Source organism: Centrocercus urophasianus, unplaced genomic scaffold, assembly GCF_019232065.1.
Source record: "Centrocercus urophasianus isolate 14NV4802_14NV808 unplaced genomic scaffold, USGS_Curo_1.0 seq_25, whole genome shotgun sequence".
Taxonomy (NCBI): Eukaryota; Metazoa; Chordata; class Aves; order Galliformes; family Phasianidae; genus Centrocercus; species Centrocercus urophasianus.
The window spans coordinates 12,108,830-12,131,936 of NW_024884811.1; the positions used below are offsets into that span (position 1 = coordinate 12,108,830).

The window sequence follows — 23,107 nt, forward strand, 5'->3', positions numbered from 1 at the left end:
TTTGGATAGCAGCTCCCCTCTCTCTGCATGTATAAAGGAATCACTGCACAAGGCTGGCACCAAAGCATTTCACAAGCCACTGCAACACCTACAGTAACTAAACTCTTGTCACAAAAGGGTCTCAGCTTATTGGTGACACCATGACAGCTGCACAGATTTTCTCTTTAGGATAGAGCAGTCCTAATCACTGCAAACCTCCAACAATGGCGAATATGGAGTCTGTGTGCCTCTCCCTTGGTTTGCGTGACTCTTCTTACAGGGCTGAAATCCATGTCAGTATATAACTACAAATCATAGCTCAGAGGGGAATGCTCACATCACAGATAAGAAGCCTTTTCTCAATAATTCTTAGCTTTAAAAAATACATACGAATAGAAGAGATATTTTGCAACAGATGGTCAAAGGTACAGCAATATAAGGTAATGCTACAGAGTGGGAAAAAATCAGTAACTCTCGATTCACTGCATTTTTTTTTCTTTTACTTAAAAATACCTACTAAACCTTTGCCGCTAATGTATCCATACATCACTTGAAAAAAAATATGGAGATGAATACAAGCTAGGGTGACGCTTTAAAGAATTAGAAATAAATGTCTTCTATCTCTTTCACTTACAACTGTTGTCAGGAATGTGAAAAAAAAAAAGTCCTAGAAAAGACAGAATTTTAAAAGAATGTTTGTACTCACACAAAGAAAAACCTTGTACACACGTGGTCTGTGTTGGGAACTACCCAAATCTCTCCATGTTTGTGCAGATCGGATGAGGTTATCACTGTAAAGAAAAGAATAAATTCTCTAGTGATCAAAACACATCTGAAAGATACCATTTTGAAATGTCTGCTTTTTTACACACTTTGCATAGCTTTGTGTATGTATGTCTATGGCCAAGTGTAGTCTTCAAGTTGTCTATTAGTAAAAAAAAGGACATGAACAAGATTCTTCTTTCCAAAATACATTATATCTTCCATAAAACACAAATGCTTGATGTATGAGAAGCAGTTCTTAACTCACTGATTTTAAACAAAAGTTGGCTTTTGTGATCATCTGGTACTTTACATAAAGTTCTTTGAAGGAGCAAGACCTGCTCTGTAGACCAGTAAATAGGAAAAGAGAAAAAGTACATGCATTAAAAACTGATTTAAGAAGCACATAGGGCTGTTAAGAAGGATTTGAGTCAACTAACATCTTTGGCACAGAGATGTCTGTGTTTGATGGTGGCTGAGCCAATTCTAAGGCATGAAAGACAACACTTGAAAACACCTGAAACTGAGCTGGCAAATATTAGTGATTTGCTGTAATACCAAACATTTTTTAAAAGGTAAAATTATAATCAAAGGGATAGTGAATCCCACCAAAGCTTCTTCAGTGTTTAGAAAACAGCAATATTATGCTGTTTCATGGCATAATCAAATCAACACATATGGAATCTTTCCATGAATCTACGCTTTAAAGATCTTCTATAAATACATCTAAGTGCTACCAGGAAAAAAAGTGCATATCCAATTTGCAAGTAATTTCTTCCATGAATGGAAACTTTTAAATCATAAGTTATAAAAAAAAAAAAAAAAAAAGTATTTTACGTAGTTGCATAAAATTAGCTTAAATCTTGAAATAACATCATTGACACAGTGTACTAGTTTTAACTTTTTGAAGTAAACAAATGCTGAAAATGGAGAGCAAGTTAAATTCAATATAATTTCTTTTAATGAGATTCCTTATCAATTGTTCAAATTCCTTAATATGACGTGACAAAAAATAGTCAAGTCTCTCAAGAATAATGGTAATCATAAGCACTGGATTTATAACTTTAAAAAAATTCTGAAGCACTCCAGAAGAGCAGGTTGGTTATCACATGAAGAACAAATTTACCTGAGCAGTTAAAAATCATTTGAAAATTCAGTATGAAAGCTGTTGTTTCTCAGAGTCACATGTTTTATGTATCCATTAGAAGCTTACAAGAAGTCACTGAATCAAATGAAGAACCTTGCTGGACAGACCAGATGATCAGTCACAGTACAGTCAATAGCAAGTCCTCTACTCTGAGGCCCCACCCCTGGAGGTGTTCAAGGCCAGGTTGCATTGGGCCCTGGGTAGCCTGAGCTGGTGGGTGACAAGCCTGATCATGGCACTGGAAATGAGTAGACCTGAAGATGCCTTCCAACCTAAGCCATCCTACGATTCTATATTATGATTATTACATAAAAATTCAGCTTGTATTATACTTCTTGTTCGAAGAAGGAAATATTTTCAACAGAAATACAAAGGTCAGCTGCTAACAAGTACTCATATGCCTACCAATAGTTCCTTACTTAAACCAACCAATACTGGCACTAAAGGTCACGCTGCTTTACATTCAGAATAACCATGCTCATGACTAGAACAGTTTTTCAAGGGCTTTCAGCTTACCTTCGCATAAGGCTATGCATTTTAAGTTACGGCTTTGCAAAAATTGTGACTGTTGTCCTTTCTTCTGTGACTGAGATGTAAAAACATGAGAAAACTTAATTATTGCTGTAAGACAAACAGTGGAAAAGTAGCAAAGGAGAGAGCTGCTATTTTCAATGATTTATTCATTATAAATCAAGATAGTCTTTCTATAAAATTTCTGCCTTATTTCTAAATGAAATTTCTAAATTTCTAAAACTTTTATGAGGGAGGATTTTCATAGGAAAGGTTTGATTTCCTTTATCCAGAAAAAAAAATTCCTGATTTTGCAAGGATCACTTTTACTGATAAACACTGATAACAATCAGTGAATCAATATTACCAATAAACAAATTGACAGCAGAAAAACAATAAAAACAACAACAGCAAAACCGAAGTGATTTAATCAGTGATTCTTCGGCCACTTGATTTATTTTCATGCTTTACTGGAGACCTAAATTCCAAGGGATTCTGCCCTTATATGTGAGTTTTTACTTAAAGCCAGATTGTTCAGTAGTTTTTATGCATTAGAGACAGATGTCATATTTTTTTTTTCCTCAACATTTAGTTCTACATGCAGTTTCTACAAGCTTGCTTTAAATAAACCAGAATTCTAAAGGTTTAGTGTGTAGAAACTGTGGAAAAACATAACCAAAATCTAACTAGCCATCACTGAAATCTTGTGCTCATTTTCCAAAAGTAGCTGCTCTTAACCCCCTCTGCAAAATCGTTCAGTAAAAATTCCAGAGCTCAGAAAGCAAGGCCTTGTTAAAGGTCATAATGATATCTGTGTTTTGTTTTCATTCTCTTCCCAAATTCTTCTGGTTGGAAAAGAAGAGCATTGGGATCTGTAGTATACTCCGTAAATTCTTAGAGCAGTTGGGTTGTATGTGAAGAGTGCAGTATTTTGACTTGTTGATTTCATTTACTAAAACCATTAGCTTTCACAACAGAAATATCGCTTCCTTTCAAATACCAGGTTCCCAACATAAAACTATAAATCTTCCAGAGATGATTGATATACTACTGTACCTGTGATGTGTTGCTACCCTTACTGCTTGAAGCTGGTTCATCTTTAGCTGACACCTTCTGCTGCTTCTTGTTCATCCCTAAGATGCAAAAATAATGTGAAATACTCTGCCATATAAATACAACTGTAAGCAAAATTAAATATGGATAATGCAACAGGTGGCATGGTCAAAATTACAGTCCTTTGCATTGCAGGCAGAAAGCTAGTCAACTTTGCCAGAAAATAATTCAATTTAATCCTGTAAATTGCCCATATATCTGCATACGTTGCAAAGACATTAAGAAGCCAAGTTAGCACTAAGAAGGCATGAAAGTAGATAAAAATGATTACAAATGCCACTGAATGTTCTTAGGTGATTCCTTAACAGACTGCATTTTAACATGTTTCAACCTAACAGACCCTTCTGAAGCTGAAGGAACAGTTTCATTTATTGAGAGTAGGATAGTAAAATCCTACCCTAGATGAACTTCAGATATTCATCTAGAACATTTTATTTAGTTCTAGAAAAAGTCTAAATAATTTTCAGTAATACTTAGTTTATATAAAAGTAGTTTTAAAGTCTCCCTAGGTTAAATTATATACAGGTGAACCCATAAAAGTATTGGTCAATCAATTTGGATCCAATTTCCTTCTCAGAAAATTTCAACTCCTATATTTGTGCCTTAGATCTCATTTATATTCTTCTTGGTAGTTTATATAACATTCCTGTATGGTACATTATTACAGGCTTCCTTTAGTTTCCACTGCTCTATATTTCTTGATAATTTGCAAATACACACCAGATTATGCTGAACTTTATGCCTGTGAGATAATGAGTGTAGGATCCACCATGTTTTTTTAGTGTTACAAAATGTTACATATTTTAATTAATATTACATATTTAATAGGTACACAAGTTTCCTTTCTGGAAGAGACTAGATGGAAGGCATCAAAAGACGTAGAGAGGGGAGAAGATACACTGAAACTCACAGATCAATGCTGTACAAAAAAGAGGTCACTTTCTAAAATGATAATTCTGCAGTCGGTACTTTCAGTGAGTCCTAAAAAGCTCCCATACTTGTGTAATCTCTGAGAAGCTAAAAGTGCATTTGGAAATTACTGATACTGAAACTCAATAAACAGCAGTAAAAAATTCTGAGCTCTAGAAATGAATTGTGACATTACCTAAAAATACAAAAAAAATCAGAAAGCATAACTAACATTTTCAGAATTTATCTACATGCAGAAAAAACTCACATTCAACTATACCAGCAGTTTTACATGAGAGAAAATGCTGCTAAACACAACATAAGGAAAGAAAAAAGTCACAGCATTTTAAAATCTTCACAAAAATTTCTTAATACAGACATTGGCAGACAATGTACCTGTTATGCTTCTATTTATGATTCTAAGATGGAAAGCTCTGCATGGCTTACTTCTGGATTCACAAGTGGGACAAATTTGTCCCCTTCTTTCTAATGCTAAAATGAATACACGATCCATTATTTTCTATGTATGTTTGACATATCACACTTGGCAACATTGTTAAACACATATAGCTGAACATGTGTTTTGATGAATATTTGTTGGGTCAGATAAGTTCCTAAAAGCCTATAAATCCATAATAATAGATGAACTTAGATAGATACTGACAAAAAACAAATAAATCACTACATTGGATTTCCACTGTATGGTCAAGACCTGCTCCATTAAAAACAACATTCAGCTTTAGTTACTACTTATTTCAACTAGAGCTTCAAGACACTTGTCACCTTCAAAAATGAGGACAGGTATTTAATAAGGGAAAACTAGTTAATTCAAAAAAGAGAATCTAATCTTGGACTACAGAATTTACTACACACCAAATTTTCTATGGTGCCATAAGAAGCAAAACTAGTGAGAAAAATAATAGACTGAGATATCCCCCCATGTCTTAACTCTAGAGTGATTTATAAATATCACCTGAGTAACCAAATGATATGCTTGACAATGGACTAAGGTAGATACCACTTCCAAACATTGCACCATGGAGCTGAAAGAGAGAACAGAACAATTGTTTAGCATCTGGATAAAAAAATAATGATATGCACAAGTCTTGATGTAGATGAGTTACCATTCATTTGCATTAATTTGTTGATTGGTAATAAATGGTCCTCAAAGTTGTCTAAAAAAAAAAAAAATAAGTGCCATGAATATACGACTAAAATACCATACATTCTGGAAACTGTGTCCGAGGGTGCAAAGACAATTTTAGGCTGTCTCCGGGAGTCTTTGTGGATCACTTTTGAAGGAACTAGATCCAGAAGGTTTTTCCAAACTATGCCTGCTGGACTGGGTATGCAAACAATCTAATAATAGCTATTTTTTTTTTCCTAAGTTAAGAAATGAAGAAATGGTGAGGAAAGTGCTTATTTGCTAATATTTATATTATAATAATAATAAAAAAATATTTTTGTGTTCAGCCTGAGCACTGGAGGGATGATTTCAACCAAGCTTTTGCCTAAGCCTATTCAGCCATATATATCCCATCACTTCAGAACAGTTCTTTAGCCACAGAGTTATGTGTCTGAAGATGAGAAGAAAGGGAAGACTTTTCTTCACCAGCATAACTGGCTCAAATCACAGTGCTTGGGCTAAGCAACAAGACAAGCATGTTTTATTGGCCATTTTCTTTTCAGGGAAGTAGGAAATACAGTTTCTGCTTTTCATCCAGGTTCTGACTGCCTTAAGTAGATAAGCCTTCAAAGAAGACACAAAAAGTAGTTGTTGCAGCTCATGTGAGAAACCAGGGCATCTCCTACACAGACAGGTGTTATGGTCATTGGGCTTCAGAGTTACTCTCACCCTTATTTCTTTCGTCTGACCCCACAATATTTACACTACGTCTGCAATGTACCAGAGCTCCCATAGGTATGCACTGTCACTTCTCCAGACTGTATGGTCTTGTATGGGATCCCTGGTGAGTAGATACTCTTCCTGACTGGTTGGTATCCGGATAAACAGAATTGGGATAAACAGAATGAACTGGACTAATGGTATAGCTTAGTCATGTGAGAGATTTAAAAACAATGGTGTATGTGAGACAGATTTGAATGAACTGCTTTTTCCTCTTCTCAATATCTTAAGTCTGAACAAACAATAAGCACAAACAAAAGGGTTTACTCTGGTGAATTTCTGAGTGTGAGTTGTGCTTTCTTGGTGATGTATATTTGAAAGATGCTAATAAAAACACCCAAAGCACCAGAAAGAATAGCAGAAATTTCCAGTCCCTTTTTCAGTGTTTCCTGCTCCCTAATCTTCAGTCAGCACCCTTAGGTCTCCCTCCAAGGTATCAGGATTGTGGATTTACCTCTGGAGAACACCTGCCAAAACTCTGATGTTAAAACACACTGAATCGCATTCCTCTAGGCAACTCTTGTACTGCCTACTTTCCCCTGCAGTACTGGTCTCATGGTTCAGCCTAAGAAACCAAAGTGAAGTTTTCTCCATAGATCCCTCCTTGCCAGTACACTCATATTTCCTTCCCAAGAAAATGAGAGGGGGGAAGGAGACACTGTAAGCTTGGCATCTGTAAATTTAGTGTGCTCTGGGATCCTATAATAAAGGTGTGCCTCAAATTCTGGTCTCTGAGATCGCCTTTAAGCAGTTCCGAGCCGAGCCTCGTGGAGGTGCTGCTGTGCAATGTAAAAACGAAACACTTGATTCCACTCATATGGCTTTTTTAAAGCCATTTTTAGCAGACACATTATTTAATTTTAACTGCTTCATAAAATTACCTTTTCCAGAAAACATAAGGATATTTGCCACCAATATGACTACTATAAATACACCCACTGAAAATTCACCTGATTTTAATATGTAATCGAACACACACAGGTTAGCTAGTCTATCTAGATTATTCACCTGCAGCCTCGTATTGGAAGCAACAACTAAGCCGTTTCTCAGGATGGAATGCCAATTTTCAATGTGTGAACCACTGAAAAAGTAAAAGAGAAAGTGTTAAAATCTACAGTGCAAAATTCAAAATGAAATCATTAGTCCTTTAAAGCAGTACATTCACAGCTGGAAACCTCAAATGGCAAGAAGAAAAAAAAGACAGTGTGACATTTTGGTAACCTTTGATTAATACAAACATATGGACTCACTGAAATGCAAAGGTACTTCCATAAAGGTTTTTAGCAGCTCGGAAATTGGATTCTTTGGCTGGTGGACTGCTGAGAAGCAGGAACTGGTGTGGAGTGTGCATAAACTTTAGTTGCTGCAAAATATAATAGTGCATATGTGAAAAGAAGCTGATGAACACAATAGCATTGTACTTCCAGAATGGCAGTTCTTAATATACTGAGTTGTTTTGCACACTACTAACTACAACTATGTTCATATACCAAGAACTAAGTTGAAATTGGTCTAATTACTATAGCTTTTATCTGAAATCAAACACGAAAACAGTCTTTGGTTTATGAAACATATGGAAGTTTCTGAAACAGATTTCAGCCTGCTATGTCTCTTGTAAGGTAATTAAATTGAACAATTTCTCATGGTATCTCGATCAAAGCTGTCTCTGAATTAAGGTTCAGATTTGAAAGGCTGCAGATTACTACACCCTTAATCAGAGCATCAGAGCCAAAGATACTCAGAAATGAATTTCAGCACCACCCATCTAAAATGTCAGAGCTATGCTGTTTTTATAGTATGTTCATATGTGGTTCTTCTGATAGATGTAGTTTGTCTGCACTGCTCTTCATACAATTCTGTGTCTGTTATTCTAAATGGCAATGGCAATATTGCAAATGGTAACAAAAACAGTGAAGTTCTCATCCAATCTCAGATGACTGCAAGGCAGACATTTGTATTTGAGCTGCTCATCTAAAATAGTCTTTTTCTGACTGTAATTTGTTTCACCTGTTTTAGATATTCAAAATGTAATGCTATAAGTTATAACTCAAAACTGTCTATTTCTCTCCACTGTCTATTAATGGAGTCCATAAGACCAGTTTAAACATGGACATTTACATTTGGCCAGGACTCTCATTTATGCTAATGTGAACCATGAGAAATGAGGAAATAACCCACAGACACTTACCCTATTCACTGGTAGCTTCACAATATGTGATCTGTTACTAGAAATAACCCTAAAAGAAGAAACAATTATATGCACTAGATATGACAAACAAGCAGAACTTTCCCTCTAAAGAATATAATACATAGCCATAACAAAACATGAGGTTGCAGGCTTTTGAACCTATCAGGTTAAAGCAGGCTACATCTTGGCTACGAAGTCAGATCTGAAGCTGTAAAATAAGCTAGAGTCTTTCCACTGTTTTCAGAAACTCCAGGTGAGATCCAGAAACAGTTCAGGAACAAAGCAGTTGCAAACATTAACTCTGGCAGTAATTCTTAGGGTGAGCTTATAGAAAATTAAACTGGTGAAGTAATTATTCATTCATCTTGGCAAGTGAATAATCATGCCATGTGAGTCAATGTTATACCATTGTAGAAGAGGATGTGCAAGTGGGTCTTGTTTATCCATCTGCTTCTTTATTTCCAAGTAAGGTGCCTAGAAAACAGTAATTACATTCTTTATGCTGGTTGAAATCATAAAGTTAAATGTTATATGTTACATCGTCTGTGACTTCATTCACCTATAAAAATGAATACATGGGACTTGTTTTTAGGCTTAAATCACAGCTTTGATGACATTTAGCATTGTACAGTTACAAATGTATTTTGACAACAAGAAGAATAAATAAAGCAATTATTTTCCCTGGAGTAAAATAATAAGCATATAATTAGCATCGAAAAGAGTATATTATAAAAAACATTGGTGATCTTAGGGACAACAGCAAAACATATGCACTAATGTTCAGCTCTTGGACTAATAAATTGGATGGTGACACACAAAATCAAGTTTCTCAAAATACCATAAAATCCCAAGTTAATCCACATTTTTTTTAATCTGTTTCATGATAAAAACTGTTAAACACTATTAGAAGCTTATATTACTCCTGAAGACATTTCTTGATTTCTATTGCAGTGCAAAGTACTCATTTAAAAATCTTCAGTTCAATAATTATTTTAATGTTGAAAGTAGTAAAATGTTGCTTACTTTAAGAGATATTATAAAAACTAACAAAAATACCTCAATTGTTATATTCAATGTGTTTTGCTGCTTTCTATACATCATTCTGCATTCCATATTTCCAAAGTACTTTACGAATACATGCAAAATGTGATTTATAAAATCTTGTGAAATTACAATTATAAAACAGTTGGAAAAGCAAGATGTATGTGAGAGATTTCAATAAGCAGTTATACTTAGAGGGTCTGTTTGGGAAATGAATTGTTACAGTAAATATAAGAATAGCTATCAGATTCTGTCCTACCGTGAATATTGAGAAATCGTATGGTAGTGATCCCAAGAGACCCAATGTTCCTAGTTCTCATCCATACTGAGCTGAACAAGTGTTTTGTTGTATCAGAAATAAAGCTATAATTCAGAGCATCATCACAAAATCGATTTCTTTCGCTTTGGAAACAAAGTGACACAGTTTGATATTCCCAGAAATGCAGCAGTTGGTGATTATCTTGTTATAAAGTCCCAATCTGCTGTTATCTCTTATTTAAACTTCAAAATAGTTGAATTCTACTTCCTCACTTTAATTTCATTGCCATTGTAGATACAGTAGTTTGATACTTTTAGCACACATTTTAGCCTTACAAAAAAAGAAGTCATCACCTTTCCCACCATCACAGACTCAAATAAGTATCCTCCTAGATCTAGAAATAGCTGTTACGTTATGTAAACATTTTTAAACTCACCTGTGTCATCTCTCTAATAGAAGTTATACTATCCAACGCTTTCATGACTCGGTCATAATTCTTCTTCTGATGTAAAATAAAATAAGAAAATACATTAAGACTATTGGTCTTTAGTTGTACAAAACCCTCAATTTTTTTGAGTCTGTATAAAATCAAAGTTAGGATGAATGTTCAGCAAACCAATCATTTTGTATTTTTTAAGCAAGTTTCCTTCCGCTTTATTCATGCACAAATTTTTTCATTAAAAAAAAAAAATATTACCATGATGATTGTTCTCTGAATGTCATTAGACTTTCAAACATACAACAATGTAACTCACTTAAAAGATCTGGTCACTTTTTAAACAAATATTTGTAGCTGCATACAGGCACTGCCAGTTATTCAGATAATGTGCTGCTAGTAAGTATGCAATTAACAAACACTGCTAAATAAAATGCTAAATAAGCAGATGCATTTACTTTGCTAACAGCTCTATGAAACATCGGAGGTTGTTCAGCTGTTTCTCTGCTTTGCCTTGCCTGACTGACCTTTGCGTGCGCCCTGCCTGGGAAGAAGAAACAGGGAATTCCATCTTTTCTGAGCAGATGAGCTTGACACTGTGTGCTTCATCAGCTTCACAGGCCACATCACCTTTGGGCACCTCACTGTGCCTTCACTTATCTTCGGTTCTAGCCAACTCCTGCCCAGGGGCTTTCACCTCATTCATGCTGGCAAGAAGCTGGGAGGAGACAGAGTCGGCCACACCTCCTTGGCCCGCCCTGCTCCTCTCCTATCATGCATGTGATGTTTGGACTAGATCATCTTACAGGTCTTTTACATTTTCCAACCTTTAATGATTCTATTATGAGCTTTCACCTTCCTTACACCAGTTTACACCCTTGCCCTGTCCAAGCTACCTGTCTCCTTATCAGCCTCTTTGTCAATTCTTCCTGTGTGCTACAGATTATAACCCCTTCCTCTGAGGAAGAATCACTGCTAGTTGGCCTTTGTTCAGGAAATGAAATGCATCCCCATGTAAGATATCCAAAGTCCCCAATTACACCCTTGAGGAGAGTTCAGGCGATCTATAAGGGGTTCACAGCTTTCCTAGGGCTTCCCTGAGAGGCAGCATTTGCAGCTTGAGGAGCAAACAATTCTAAATCTGACAGTTATACCAGTCTTTCTCTGGGTCCAGTGTGTACACTGAGAGAAAGACACAAAAGAAAAAACCCAGAAACAACAACAACAACAAAAAAATCTCATCTACAATTAGTATCTTAAAATAAGTTTTTGGCTTCAAGACTTCATAACTTTAACTACAACTTACAGTTTATTTGCAAACACCTTCTCAGAGACAACTAAAAAAAAGTATTGAGTTCTGAAAACAATCACATGCTTACATTATATGCTGGAGTTACACTTTTCTAGTAAAGGACCCTCCAGAATAAGGCTTGCTTTGTAACCTAAGTAATGATTAAAACCAAACTGTGACATAATGAAAGATAACTACTTACCCTAGGGTTAAAGGCCAGCATCTGAGGATCATTAGGATCAACTACAGAAGGATATGGCTCAAAAATAACAACTTTCCTAGGTGACTCTAACGCAGACCGACACATTGATACTAATAGATCAACCACCTAGAGATGAAGAAAAAAATTTATTTAATATATTTACTTTTATATTGTATCATCCAGTCTTCTTTATTCTATACATTCTAGAAATACTCTATTTCATTACTAATTATATCATCCAAACCACGCCATCAACAAGAAATAAGACTGCCATTCTTCCATTGACCTCAAAAGGCTTTGGTTCTAAACCAGGTATATTATTCCAGGTGCATTAGTAAGACCAGTACCTGCTCTTAAATGTACCAGATGCATTCCTTGCAGTCCTGCTTTCTCTCTTGTTCATGTGCTAACACCTGAATTAAATTCATTCTTTGGGGAAATGAAGTCATGCTGGATCTGTGTAGCCTTGTGTAGTAGACGTCAAAGAAGAATGCCGCTCAAGAAAGAGGAAGGGTTTGTGAACCTGTACCACTGCCTTCAGTTCTTCTGAACACTGTAATCATAGAAACACTAGTAAACACTGCTTCTGCTAAATCCAGAACAGTGCTGTGATTTAAAAGCCATTTGCACAACTCCTACTGGGAGTCCAGTTCCTCTTTTTTCTTTCTGTAATACTTAACTATCATATCATCATCATATCTTCCATTATATTTGAAAAGTCATGGCTGTCAGGTGAAGTCCCAGATGACTGGAGGAAGAGTCACGTCACTCCATTTACAAGAAGGACCTGGGGAACTACAGACTGGTGAGTCTCACTTCTGTACTTGGGAAGATCATGGAACAGGTCCTCCTGGACAATATGCTTGATCACATGACAAATGAGTGTGTGTTCCGAGACGGCCAGCATGGCTTCACCAGGGGAAGGTCATGCTTAACCAGTGTGGTGGCCTTCTATGATGGAGTGAAGGCATCATTGGACAAGGGAAAGGCAACCGATGTCATTTACCTGGACTTGAGCAAGGCCTTTGACATGGTTCCCCACCACATCCTTATCTCCAAATTGGAGGGATGTGGATTTGACGGGTGGACCACTCGATGGATAAGAAACTGGTTGAAAGGCCGCAGACAGAGGGTGGTCATCAATGGCTCCATGTCCAGGTGGAGGCCGGTAACGAGCAGCGTCCCCCAGGGGTCTGTCTTGGGACCGGTGCTCTTTAACATCTTCATCAATGACATCAACGATGGAATCAAGTGCACCCTCAGCAAGTTTGCTGACGACACCAAGCTGAGTGGTGAAGTTGACACGGTTGAAGGAAGGGATACCAGTCAGAGGGACCTCAACAGCTAGAAAGGTGGGCCCGGGTGAACCTGATGAGGTTCAACACAGCAGAGTGCAAGGTTTTGCACTTGGCCGGAGGAATCCCAGGCATCCATACAGACTGGAAGGAGCAGTCCTTGAGAGCAGCCCTGCTGAGAAAGACCCGGGGGTCCTGATGGATGAAAAGCTTAAAATGAGCCAGCAGTGTGTCCTTGCAGCTTGGAAAGCAAATGGTATCCTGGAACAGGATACCTCTGTCAGAAGAGGAGTGGTCAGCAGGGACAGGGAGGCGATTGTCCCTCTCTACTCTGCTCTTGTGAGACCCCATCTGCAGTGCTGTGTCCAGGTCTGAAGCCCCCAGTACAAGAAAGACAGGGAGCTGTTGGAGAGGGTCCAGAGGACAGCCACAGAGATGATCCTCCAGGAAGAGGGAGCACCTCTCCTACGAAGACAGGCTGAGGGAGCTGGGCTTGTTCAGCCTGGAGAAAAGAAGCGCAGGGTGACCTCATTGCAGCCTTTCAGCACCTAAAAGGAGCCTACAAACAGGAGGGGAATCAACTCTTTGAAAGGGTAGATAACGGCAGGACAAGGGGAAATGGTTTTAAGTTGAGGGAGGGAAGATTTAGGTTGATCTCATCTTTACTACAAGAGTGGTGAGGTGCTGGAACAGGCTGCCCAGAGAGGTTGTGGATGCCCTGTCCCTAGAGGTGTTCAAGGACAGATTGGATAGAGCCCTGGGCAGCCTCGTCTAGTATTAAATGGGGAGGTTGGTGGCCCTGCATGTGGCAGGGGGTTTGGAGATTCATAATCTTTGAGGTCCCTTCCAACCGTGGCCATTCCGTGATTCTGTGATTCTGTAACTATAAGTCCATTTGAATATTTATTTCCAAAATCATGTAAGATCATGTGCATAATCTGTACAGACATGCACTCACATACGTTCCTGTAGGCACATACACAATTTGTGATTTAAATGTTTCAAAATTAGTAATTCAGAAGTTAAAAACAGACCACAGCAAAACAGAAGCAGCAGCTTTCTAGCAGCTGTGAAACCTAAATCCATAATGAAATTCAAAGTTGCCACACAAAAATGTATCTGCAAATAGGCTTATTTCCCCTGGTTTCTCTGTGACTTCTGAAAACATCCCTCTGTAAAACCAGACTTTTTCATGAAAGAAACGAGAAGCCAAGATGAGTTGTACTTAGTAGGTATCCTCAGTTCCTCCTACAGTCCCAAATGGATAAGATCTCATTTCACAGCTCAAGCCACTGTAGGAGTTATTATATGTCTGCCATTGTATCTGATCATTTGGAGGAAATAAAAATTATGGCCCTTTAGAGAAGAGTGAAAATAAGAATCATAAAGAAAGGAAAAAGCAACTCTGCTTCAGTGACTCATACTGTCACCATTCTTCTCCTCTGCTCCTTTTGCATGAATGAACAATTTTCTCTGTTTTAAAATATCTCAGATGTATTAAAAAATGAAGTTATCTAAATAATCATTCCTTTCTCTATGCTATTCTAATATCTTTTCAGTTTATAATATCTACAAGTGTGATGGATGATTCAAAATGGAGCATCTGTATTAGCATTTGCAAAGGAGAAAGGGAGTCTTCATACACAGCCAGGTCAGGCAGCTAGGCCTGCAAATGTGTAAATGTATTACCATGAAACTGAGCCAAAGTTCATACACCTTGCTTCTCACAGGCACTTCTTTGCTTTCAGTTGCCAAACATTAATAGTAAAGAGTTGTCTTAGTCCCTAGACACAGTGATCCAAAGTTGTCTTGCATTATTACTTGCACAGCGGGCCACTGTCTCAAAATTGGCACAGCTCTTACAGGTTTTACGGCATCCCAAACCCTTCTTGAAACAACTATTGACTTCTGTTTTCTCTCCCACCATGATACCATCAGATTGCTTTAATGGGGGAAACTCTGCATAGATTAGGCCTAATTAATCCCCTGATTTCCTTTGAGATCATTTTGAGGTGATGGAACATGGAGTGGGTGAAAGTTGGAGATAAGTCTAAATCAAAAGTTACAATACACTTATGTGCACTTATGTGTTCCCTGGTAATAGGATGTGCTGAGGATTGACTAAATGTCCATACAGTCAGGCATAATCTTCCTCTTGCTTCATAGTGGGTACTGAAGAACTTGAGTTAGGATTTAAATATTTTTAAGGAGAAAAAAATGATGGTTAACAATGACAAATCTCTCGTATTACATAAGTCTTTTAGTGACTCTCTCCATCAAGAATCTTTGAAGGAAGTCCAAACAAAAAAGTCAGGTATTTAATTTTCAGGCATTTCAACCATGACTAAAATAAGGCAAGGTGAGTTCACGCTTGAAAGTTTTGGGAAGTAGTCTCTTGTTATTAAGAAACCATCAGAATATTGGAAGTGACACAGTGTCCACCTTAGGAAACTAGTTTGTAACACAGCACAAAAATCAGAATGTGATTTCCAATAATGAGAATATGCATTTAGAAATTTTCACCACACAAAATGGTTTGGAGACCTTGAGGAAGATTTGTCTGATGAAATATATTGGATTTGTACACTAGTCAGATGAGGCTCTCTTCACAGTCCATAGAGGAAATCACTGCTGTGCTGATACTCTATGCTGCAATTCACACCACCCTAAACTAATGTCAAAAACAGCTGAGATGAATCAAATCCTAAAAGTACTGACTTATTTCTGGAAATAGGAAAAAGAGCTCAGCCAGATGAGATGCAATGCACTGAGTGTGATGATATCACTACAGTGAGACTCAGCAAAATTTAGTCACCAAAGTCTAGTAAGACAATCAACAAAACCCTCTTCTACCTCTTTAAAGCACTGTTATAAGCTGGAAAAAATTCAGCAGTCTTTGGAAAAGTAGATGAAGAGCTTCTCTAGAGATCCAGTGCTAACTCTGCGTATGTCTGCAGCAAGATCTTCCAAAATATACAATGAGAATTAACAAGGACCATCTCTCCCATCAGCTGTATTTGAAGAGAAGCGAGAGTTAGTTTGTGTACATAAGTACAATGTAAGTTTTCGTACATTCAGAAAATAAAATTCCAGCTCCACAGAATGACATAACAGATCTTCGGAGGACTTCAGGCTGGTGAAGAGGGATTTCATCAGTGCACCTCCCTGTTTTTATGATGAGCTGCAATTCAGATCCTATAGTTACATTCTCAAGTGAAGAAGCTGCGGTATGCTGATCCAAATTTCTTCTTCTGAGGAAAGGACTAAAGGCATTGAGCCAAATAGTTTGTTTCCAGAGGCCAGACTCAGTAGTGCTAGTTAAAGCTAATTGAACTGAATCCCTGTTCTTCCAAAAAAAACACAACCCTGCTCACTGCAAAAGTTATAGTAAGTTATGCATATTTAGGTAAATAGAAAGGAATGCGTTCTTCCATAAGGACTTAAAAGGTCATTTTAACTTCTGAATTTATTGAAAACCTACAACTACTGTAAACTAAATTTAAATGATGATTTGGAAACACAGCTTAAAATACTTTGTTTAGGGCATATTTAAAATCATGAAAGTCAAGTAATTACATGGTTAAAAATAAATTAATAATTGAACTGAATAATTGAGTCAGGAAGCAAGACTATGTTAAATTTCTATTCCTTGAGAAGGGAAAAAAAAAGTCCATGTAGCAACATCAGTAAGGACTTTCCCACTGTTATTTAATGATCAAAACAACAGATGCTCAGTGAACAGTTATATCCCAACACCAATGAACAGAAACTTGCTTATTAATTGAATGTGAGTAGTAATGGCTCATTAGGTGAAAATAAATGGGAATTATCTGCAGATGACAACAGCTACCTTTATTAACAACCCAGGTGACCTAATTGAATGCAACAGAAGAAGAAAACAGGGTTACTCTAATTACAGGAAGGAAAACAATGGAAGCACCTCATTAGTAAAATTTGAAAATGTCATGCATAGAACAGTGTATTTACAGCTGTAAGACTGCACAAATAAATAATACTTACCAAAGAGTACAAGTCAAAATAAATTTTAAAAGAGACTGAAAATATTATGTATACTATAGACAATTAGATGTGCAACAAGGATTAGATAATTCTACCTGAGCCCCAGTTGCAATTTCATCAGCAGCTTCATTCATTACTCCTAATGTTTGGAAAGCAAATACACAGAGCTCCCGTTCACAAACGGTGGGCTGCACAGAAGAAAAGCATTAATTACATTTTTGTTCTAATTTGGGATTATTGGTTTTATCATGCAATACCTTCATCAGAGAACAAACATTTTTAATGTTAACACTGTTCTCCAGATATTAACTGCAACATCAGTTTCAAATTATAAGTACCTATTGATTATTCAGGAAAACACATTTGAGAAGCATTTTAATAATCAGCAAAATAAGTGTTAAGAACTCTAAGTACTCCAGAAGGCTAAAGTTGAATTAAACCCATATTACAACATCAAAACTACAGTGACAGTATTCAAATGCACCTCACACTGTTCTATCAGACTCAAATTGTTGTATGTAATTAGAACTCACAGAGAACAAATCCAGAAACTAATGGTGGTATACCTACTTTAAAAACACAGCTTTACTCTTTACAGCTTGTTATTCTGCTATTGAGAAGAGAATCAAAGATCTGATCCAAAAGACAAAATCATTAACAGACTACATTTAATTTTGACCAATTTAACAATTTATTTGTTAACTTTAACAAAATGCATTATATTTTCATTGAATAAACACTGTATTCAAGGAATGCTACATGTTTTTTTTTTTTTCAAATAAAGGATCATGAAGCCTCTTCTAAATATATTAAAAAAAAAAAAAAATCACACACACAAAAACCTGCTCCTGTTGAAACATTCTTTTCCTTATCTTAAAAAAAAAAAAAAAAGATTCTTAATTCCATCACAATGATTAAATAAAACCATACTTAAAACTCTGCAAATTAAGTGAGACTTGAGCTTTCCACATTCATGAAGCATATGAAAGAGAAATAAAAAAACCCCACAGTTTTAAGTAGAGGGAATGGGTATTTCTTAATATGCTTCCTAATTGTTAACAACTCTTACAGAAACTGTACACTTATTCATTGAAAAATAATTAGTAAATCATCTCTTAGAATGCTCAAGTAATGAATCATACGGAGTGAATTGTAGTAAGCATTCAAAATGAGCAAACATTTGCAAGAAAAATCAATTAAAACCTTCCTTAAAATTGAGTTCAATAACCACAGCTTATTACAATGCAAGCAATATTTTTGAATGCTATTTGCTTGAAATTATGTTATTAAATCCTAACTCACCAACACCTTACAAATGATCTCTAGAAGGCACTACTGGACTTTCATAACTAAAATCTAAGTCTAGCTACCAGGATAATCATTAAAGTGACTCACAACAGTTTGCTTCGAAGTTCAACGCCTCTAAGATGCCCTTGCAGGGAAAGAAAGCTATCAAGCACACAAATAAACATAAAATGTAGTTGATTTCTGTCTTAGGAAAAAGCTTTGTCAGTAATAAGCATTCTGCTGTATTTGTAGTCACTTGTTTCATGGCCGTTAAAATATGCATTTGTTCATATTCAAAGATTCTAGACTTCAATAAACATCTGAGATGTACTGCAGTGACATATTCCCACATCAATTGCTTTACAAGAGCTATCGTATTTCAAGTCCAACAGAGTGTCATCCATTTGATTTATTTTATCTGCTGTTACATTGCATTAGGCAGCAGATGAAGCCTAACATGATCCAATTCACTGTGCCACTGCACACTAGACAAAAAGTATTATTGTCATTATTCTAAGGTTTTCACATTCAGAAGGTGGTTCAATCACTTGCTTATTTGGGGAAGCATGGTGGCACATGTTATTGTGACTATCATAATCAATAGTAATATTGCACAGGCTTGATAATCAATTTAGCCATGCCTGCCATGAAAAAAAGGCATTAACTTATTGTTATCACTTTGTTTGAACCCTCAACAAAGTATGTTACCTTGAGATTTAAAGACAGTGACAGGAAAATCATCACTGCCTGACATGTGAAAGACCATTTTTGCTCAGGTGGACAATGGGATTAAGAACTCAAGTTCAAGGAGAACTGTTTTTCAAACGCACCAAAATTTGACTTCTCAAGCAGAACTGAAATCACTGATAGATTATATAATTCTTTTGACTTCATGTATTTGATAAACCTTTATGCCTACTGAATATTTTTAGAATAAAACTTCATAAGGCAATGCTGACAAAATAAGATTTTCAGAAACGCAAAGAGAAATGAGTTTGCTAAAATCCAGTGGGATGTATTTCAATATTTAGACAATATAATTGCAGAAAATACCTCAAAGCTGAACATAATCTCTTTCAAGTCAGTCAACTCATCCAAAGCACTCCCTCAAACCTCATGGTGTAGTGTGATATAAATATAAATTACATATATATAAATATAAATTACATGATAATAAAGCCAGAGGAACTGCTTCACTAAATTTGTCAATCCCTTTCAAAAGACTAACAAAGAACAACTTTTCCCTGTTACGAAAATAAGTTTCATCAGACTCATTTCTATCTGAGAAACAAATCCTTCTGGAAGCCACATGGTTTTGTTGCACAGTAGTCTAGTAAATAATAAACAGCATATCCAGACTATTCTCACAGATTTCTTAAACTTACTATTAGAATGTAAGCTACCTCCAGTCTAAATTTATCTTTCTTGACTCACTACTCACTACATCTTTCTAGCATTTACTTGGTTAAGTATGTCTATTTTCAGAATGGAGGAAATCCCTGTTTGAAGTAGCATTGATTGAAAGAAAAAAGAAAGAAAAAAAGAACTACATAGAAAAACTGAACTCTATACAACCTCTGCATTCTACATACTGTCTTCAACTAAAAGCTGGAGCAAATATGCAGTTTTACATTACATGAAAATGTCAGGGTTTTGTCAGTCTGATGGGGAAAATAACCACAATCCTTGAGCTATCCAGACACTTCATTGGCCTGCCATCCACTCTGGATGCCTTTTTACCTGAACTGCAGCCATTTTCAGAGCACTTTTGGTCCTTGTTTCTGATAGTTGTCTCAATCTAACGCAATCAGAAGCTTTTAACTTAATTTTCACAAATGTGTTACTAGAGTGTTCCAAGAGATGTTGGTATGGCTATTTCAAAGTACCTTCCTTCAACCACTCATTAGGTTCAAGCAATTAAACTCTTTCCTTTCCCTCAAAATTGAAACTCTTTCCCTCCAAAATGAAAATTTGCTTAAAATTAAGGAGCAGACTTTCCAACCGCTCTTAGCATGTGATGACTTTAGTGACACATTACCACATTTTGATTTTGTCCATACTTGTGCATGCTACAACCAATTAAAAAAAATATGAAAATGAAGATAATAAATCAATTCTAGAAGAAAAATCTTAAAGAAAATCAAAACCTTTATTGTAAAACAGGGATTCAGAGCAGCTCTTAACAATGCTTCTAGTATTTCACCTACTGCTAGTGCGTGGCATCCACTTGTCTCTATGCTCATGACTGGATGTGAGCCCATGAGACAGAAACAGTCTTGTTCTGACTTTGTAACACAAATACGAGAAATGTCCCTGGCTGCAGTACACAAGCAGTAACTACAACAATAATACATTTATAAATGTGACACTGTTGTCATTTTTGGATACTTTCACTTTGGTTTAAGGCCATGTAACTAGAAGCAGTAACACAGTAGGGTGAAGTTTTTAAGAATATTCACGTACACACATGAAAATAAAGACGAGGTCTTGCTGATATGGACCCATACACATAAAGGTACACAATACTCAGCCTATATTATACTGCTAGTTTCAAAGGGGGAAATACATGCCTAAATATGGTTTACACATAAATATACATTTCCAGACTTGGAACTTGCCTGACAGTGCAGGCCTATGAATATGTAGAATTTTGCCAAATACAACCATCACTTTGAAGACCCTCAGAGCTGCCTGTCTAGGCAACTTTGATGCCCAATACCTAGAGTGCAGTTTTATTTCTCCTTGAACAGCAGAAGGTGCTTTCACACATACTTCGTATTAAATTTGAAGGGAGAAAATTAAAATAAGGCCATTGGCTTCCACAAAACTATTATCTAAGTGAAGATTAGGGTGCTGGAAGATTACTTAGTAGGATAATTATTCCAGTGAGAATAACAGAAAATAGACAATAGAAAATAATAGCTGGACAGTTAACCAGAGTCTGCAAATGCTTAGAAGCAGAAGGCACTGACAGAAGCAGAAAGCCTTTTTCAATGATAGCAAGGCTTTCAGAATTTTCTTCAGTCATCTCCAGTTTTTGTATGCTCCATGGTACTCATCCATAGCTGCTAGAAAGAAAAAAGGCTCAGAGTTTCTTCATGAGATGACATAAGAAGACAGGCAGACAGGCAAACTATCCAGCTACTATGACATGTTCTGATTCAAGAACTCATACATTACTTAAAAGGTTTTCCTGTCATTCTTCAATTCAAAAAAGGTGAAACCTTCCTTCTGGATATTGATCTATCTCGCTATTTTCTAATGTGTGCTGCAGCTGTTCTCAGAAGAGCAATGTGCAACCTTGTCCTATGTCCCGGGGGAAGTCACGCAGACACTAATGAGGCTGCAGTATGACTGCACACCTAAAAACTCCTGATCTAAAAAAAGAAGCTCAGGGAAAACTCAGAGCCTCAGCATCAGTAAGTATAACAGATAGTAAAGGTGAAACCATTAGCGAACATCCCGCTTCTCCTAATGAAAAGAATAAGCAGCGGAAATGAAATGTATCTTTACATCCATGTTCTGTTTCCCAGATTCAACCACATACTGGTTAGTTTTTTTCTGCAGGAGGAAATTCTTCCTCTTCATTAGTCTCAAAAAAAGGATGAGGATATAACAGAGAAGCATCAATATTCAAAATGTGTAGAGGGGCTGGGAAGAGGACAGAAGAGCAAAAGAAAGTAGGAAGTGAGGAAGGAAGATTGGTAAGTAAAGGTTTCTTTTGCAAAGGAGCTCTCAAGATTTTCAGGTTTATTTCTCAATTTGTGTGAGATATGGCTTTTTAGATTTAGTAACATTTGTGAAGAAAGGCAAAGTAAGACTGGTTGCTAATGCTTTAATACCTGAGTGAGTCCACAGTACCTACAGACCAATTACATTCAGGCCCACAAGGATACCATTATCACATCTGAAAAACGATACGCCAAAAGGTTGTAGATAATGCATCTCTTAGAACTCACTTTCACAGAATTACAAGGCAAAGATTTAAGAGTCTAAGCTGTATGAGTTTTGTACTTAATTAAATCATTACAGAAGCCATCTCATCTAGAATTACCATTAACTCTACACTAAGTTTCATCAAGATTCACAGTTCAAGCAATTTTAACTAATAATGATCAAGGTTATTTTGTAACATAAGTGAAATTATCTTCCTACTATACCATGGTTTATACTTTCCAGTAAACCAGCTGACACTAACACACAGTGAATTTAAATACTTTGATTTATTAAAATTAAAATTTAGACTTCTATTTTAATAATCCTTATTAACAGGCTTCTGATTTACACTAAAATATACATTTTAAAATAAACTTATTCAAAATTAAATTCTTAACCATATAACTGCATTTGGTGGCTTAAACTTGCATTGATCTAGGCAATGCTTTAAAACTTGACAATTACCAAAAAGTACATTTTTGCCCTGAATTGTCAAATGAAGTCAGACCACTAACCTAAGTTCTACAGCAGCATACACACTGACAGAGAGCAGGAATAATTTATTCAATAACCTATCTGGCTAAAAATACGTAAGGTAAGCTCACTGAATAGCCTCACAATATGCACGTGATACATGGAACACATTGCTGAAAGACACTGAAGATACCACAGTGGCAAGCAGATACAATTTCTTGAAAGATGAGAGAATAGACAAAGGCTGAAAAAGAAATACCACTTGTTCTGTTTGGGTTTGTTTAGGCTGCTTGATTCAGATTTTATTTCTCACTTTCTTTTCATTTCTAGATGCTTGGATACCTTAGCCACA

The 23,107-nt window shown here is 36.4% G+C and overlaps 1 protein-coding gene across 1 annotated transcript in view; it reads right to left on the reverse strand.

Moving 5' to 3' along the window:
* PARP8 (poly(ADP-ribose) polymerase family member 8) overlaps positions 1-23,107 on the reverse strand; it is a 111,125-nt gene that overhangs the window by 4,461 nt on the left and 83,557 nt on the right. The window contains exons 15-25 of the mRNA XM_042825846.1: positions 17,154-17,246; positions 11,744-11,869; positions 10,251-10,316; positions 8,921-8,988; positions 8,515-8,563; positions 7,577-7,689; positions 7,335-7,407; positions 5,394-5,463; positions 3,455-3,531; positions 2,405-2,474; positions 686-770 (exon numbers count right to left, since the gene is read on the reverse strand). Of these exons, the coding sequence (XP_042681780.1) occupies positions 686-770; positions 2,405-2,474; positions 3,455-3,531; positions 5,394-5,463; positions 7,335-7,407; positions 7,577-7,689; positions 8,515-8,563; positions 8,921-8,988; positions 10,251-10,316; positions 11,744-11,869; positions 17,154-17,246 (890 nt within the window). The remainder of the gene's footprint in view (positions 1-685; positions 771-2,404; positions 2,475-3,454; positions 3,532-5,393; positions 5,464-7,334; positions 7,408-7,576; positions 7,690-8,514; positions 8,564-8,920; positions 8,989-10,250; positions 10,317-11,743; positions 11,870-17,153; positions 17,247-23,107) is intronic.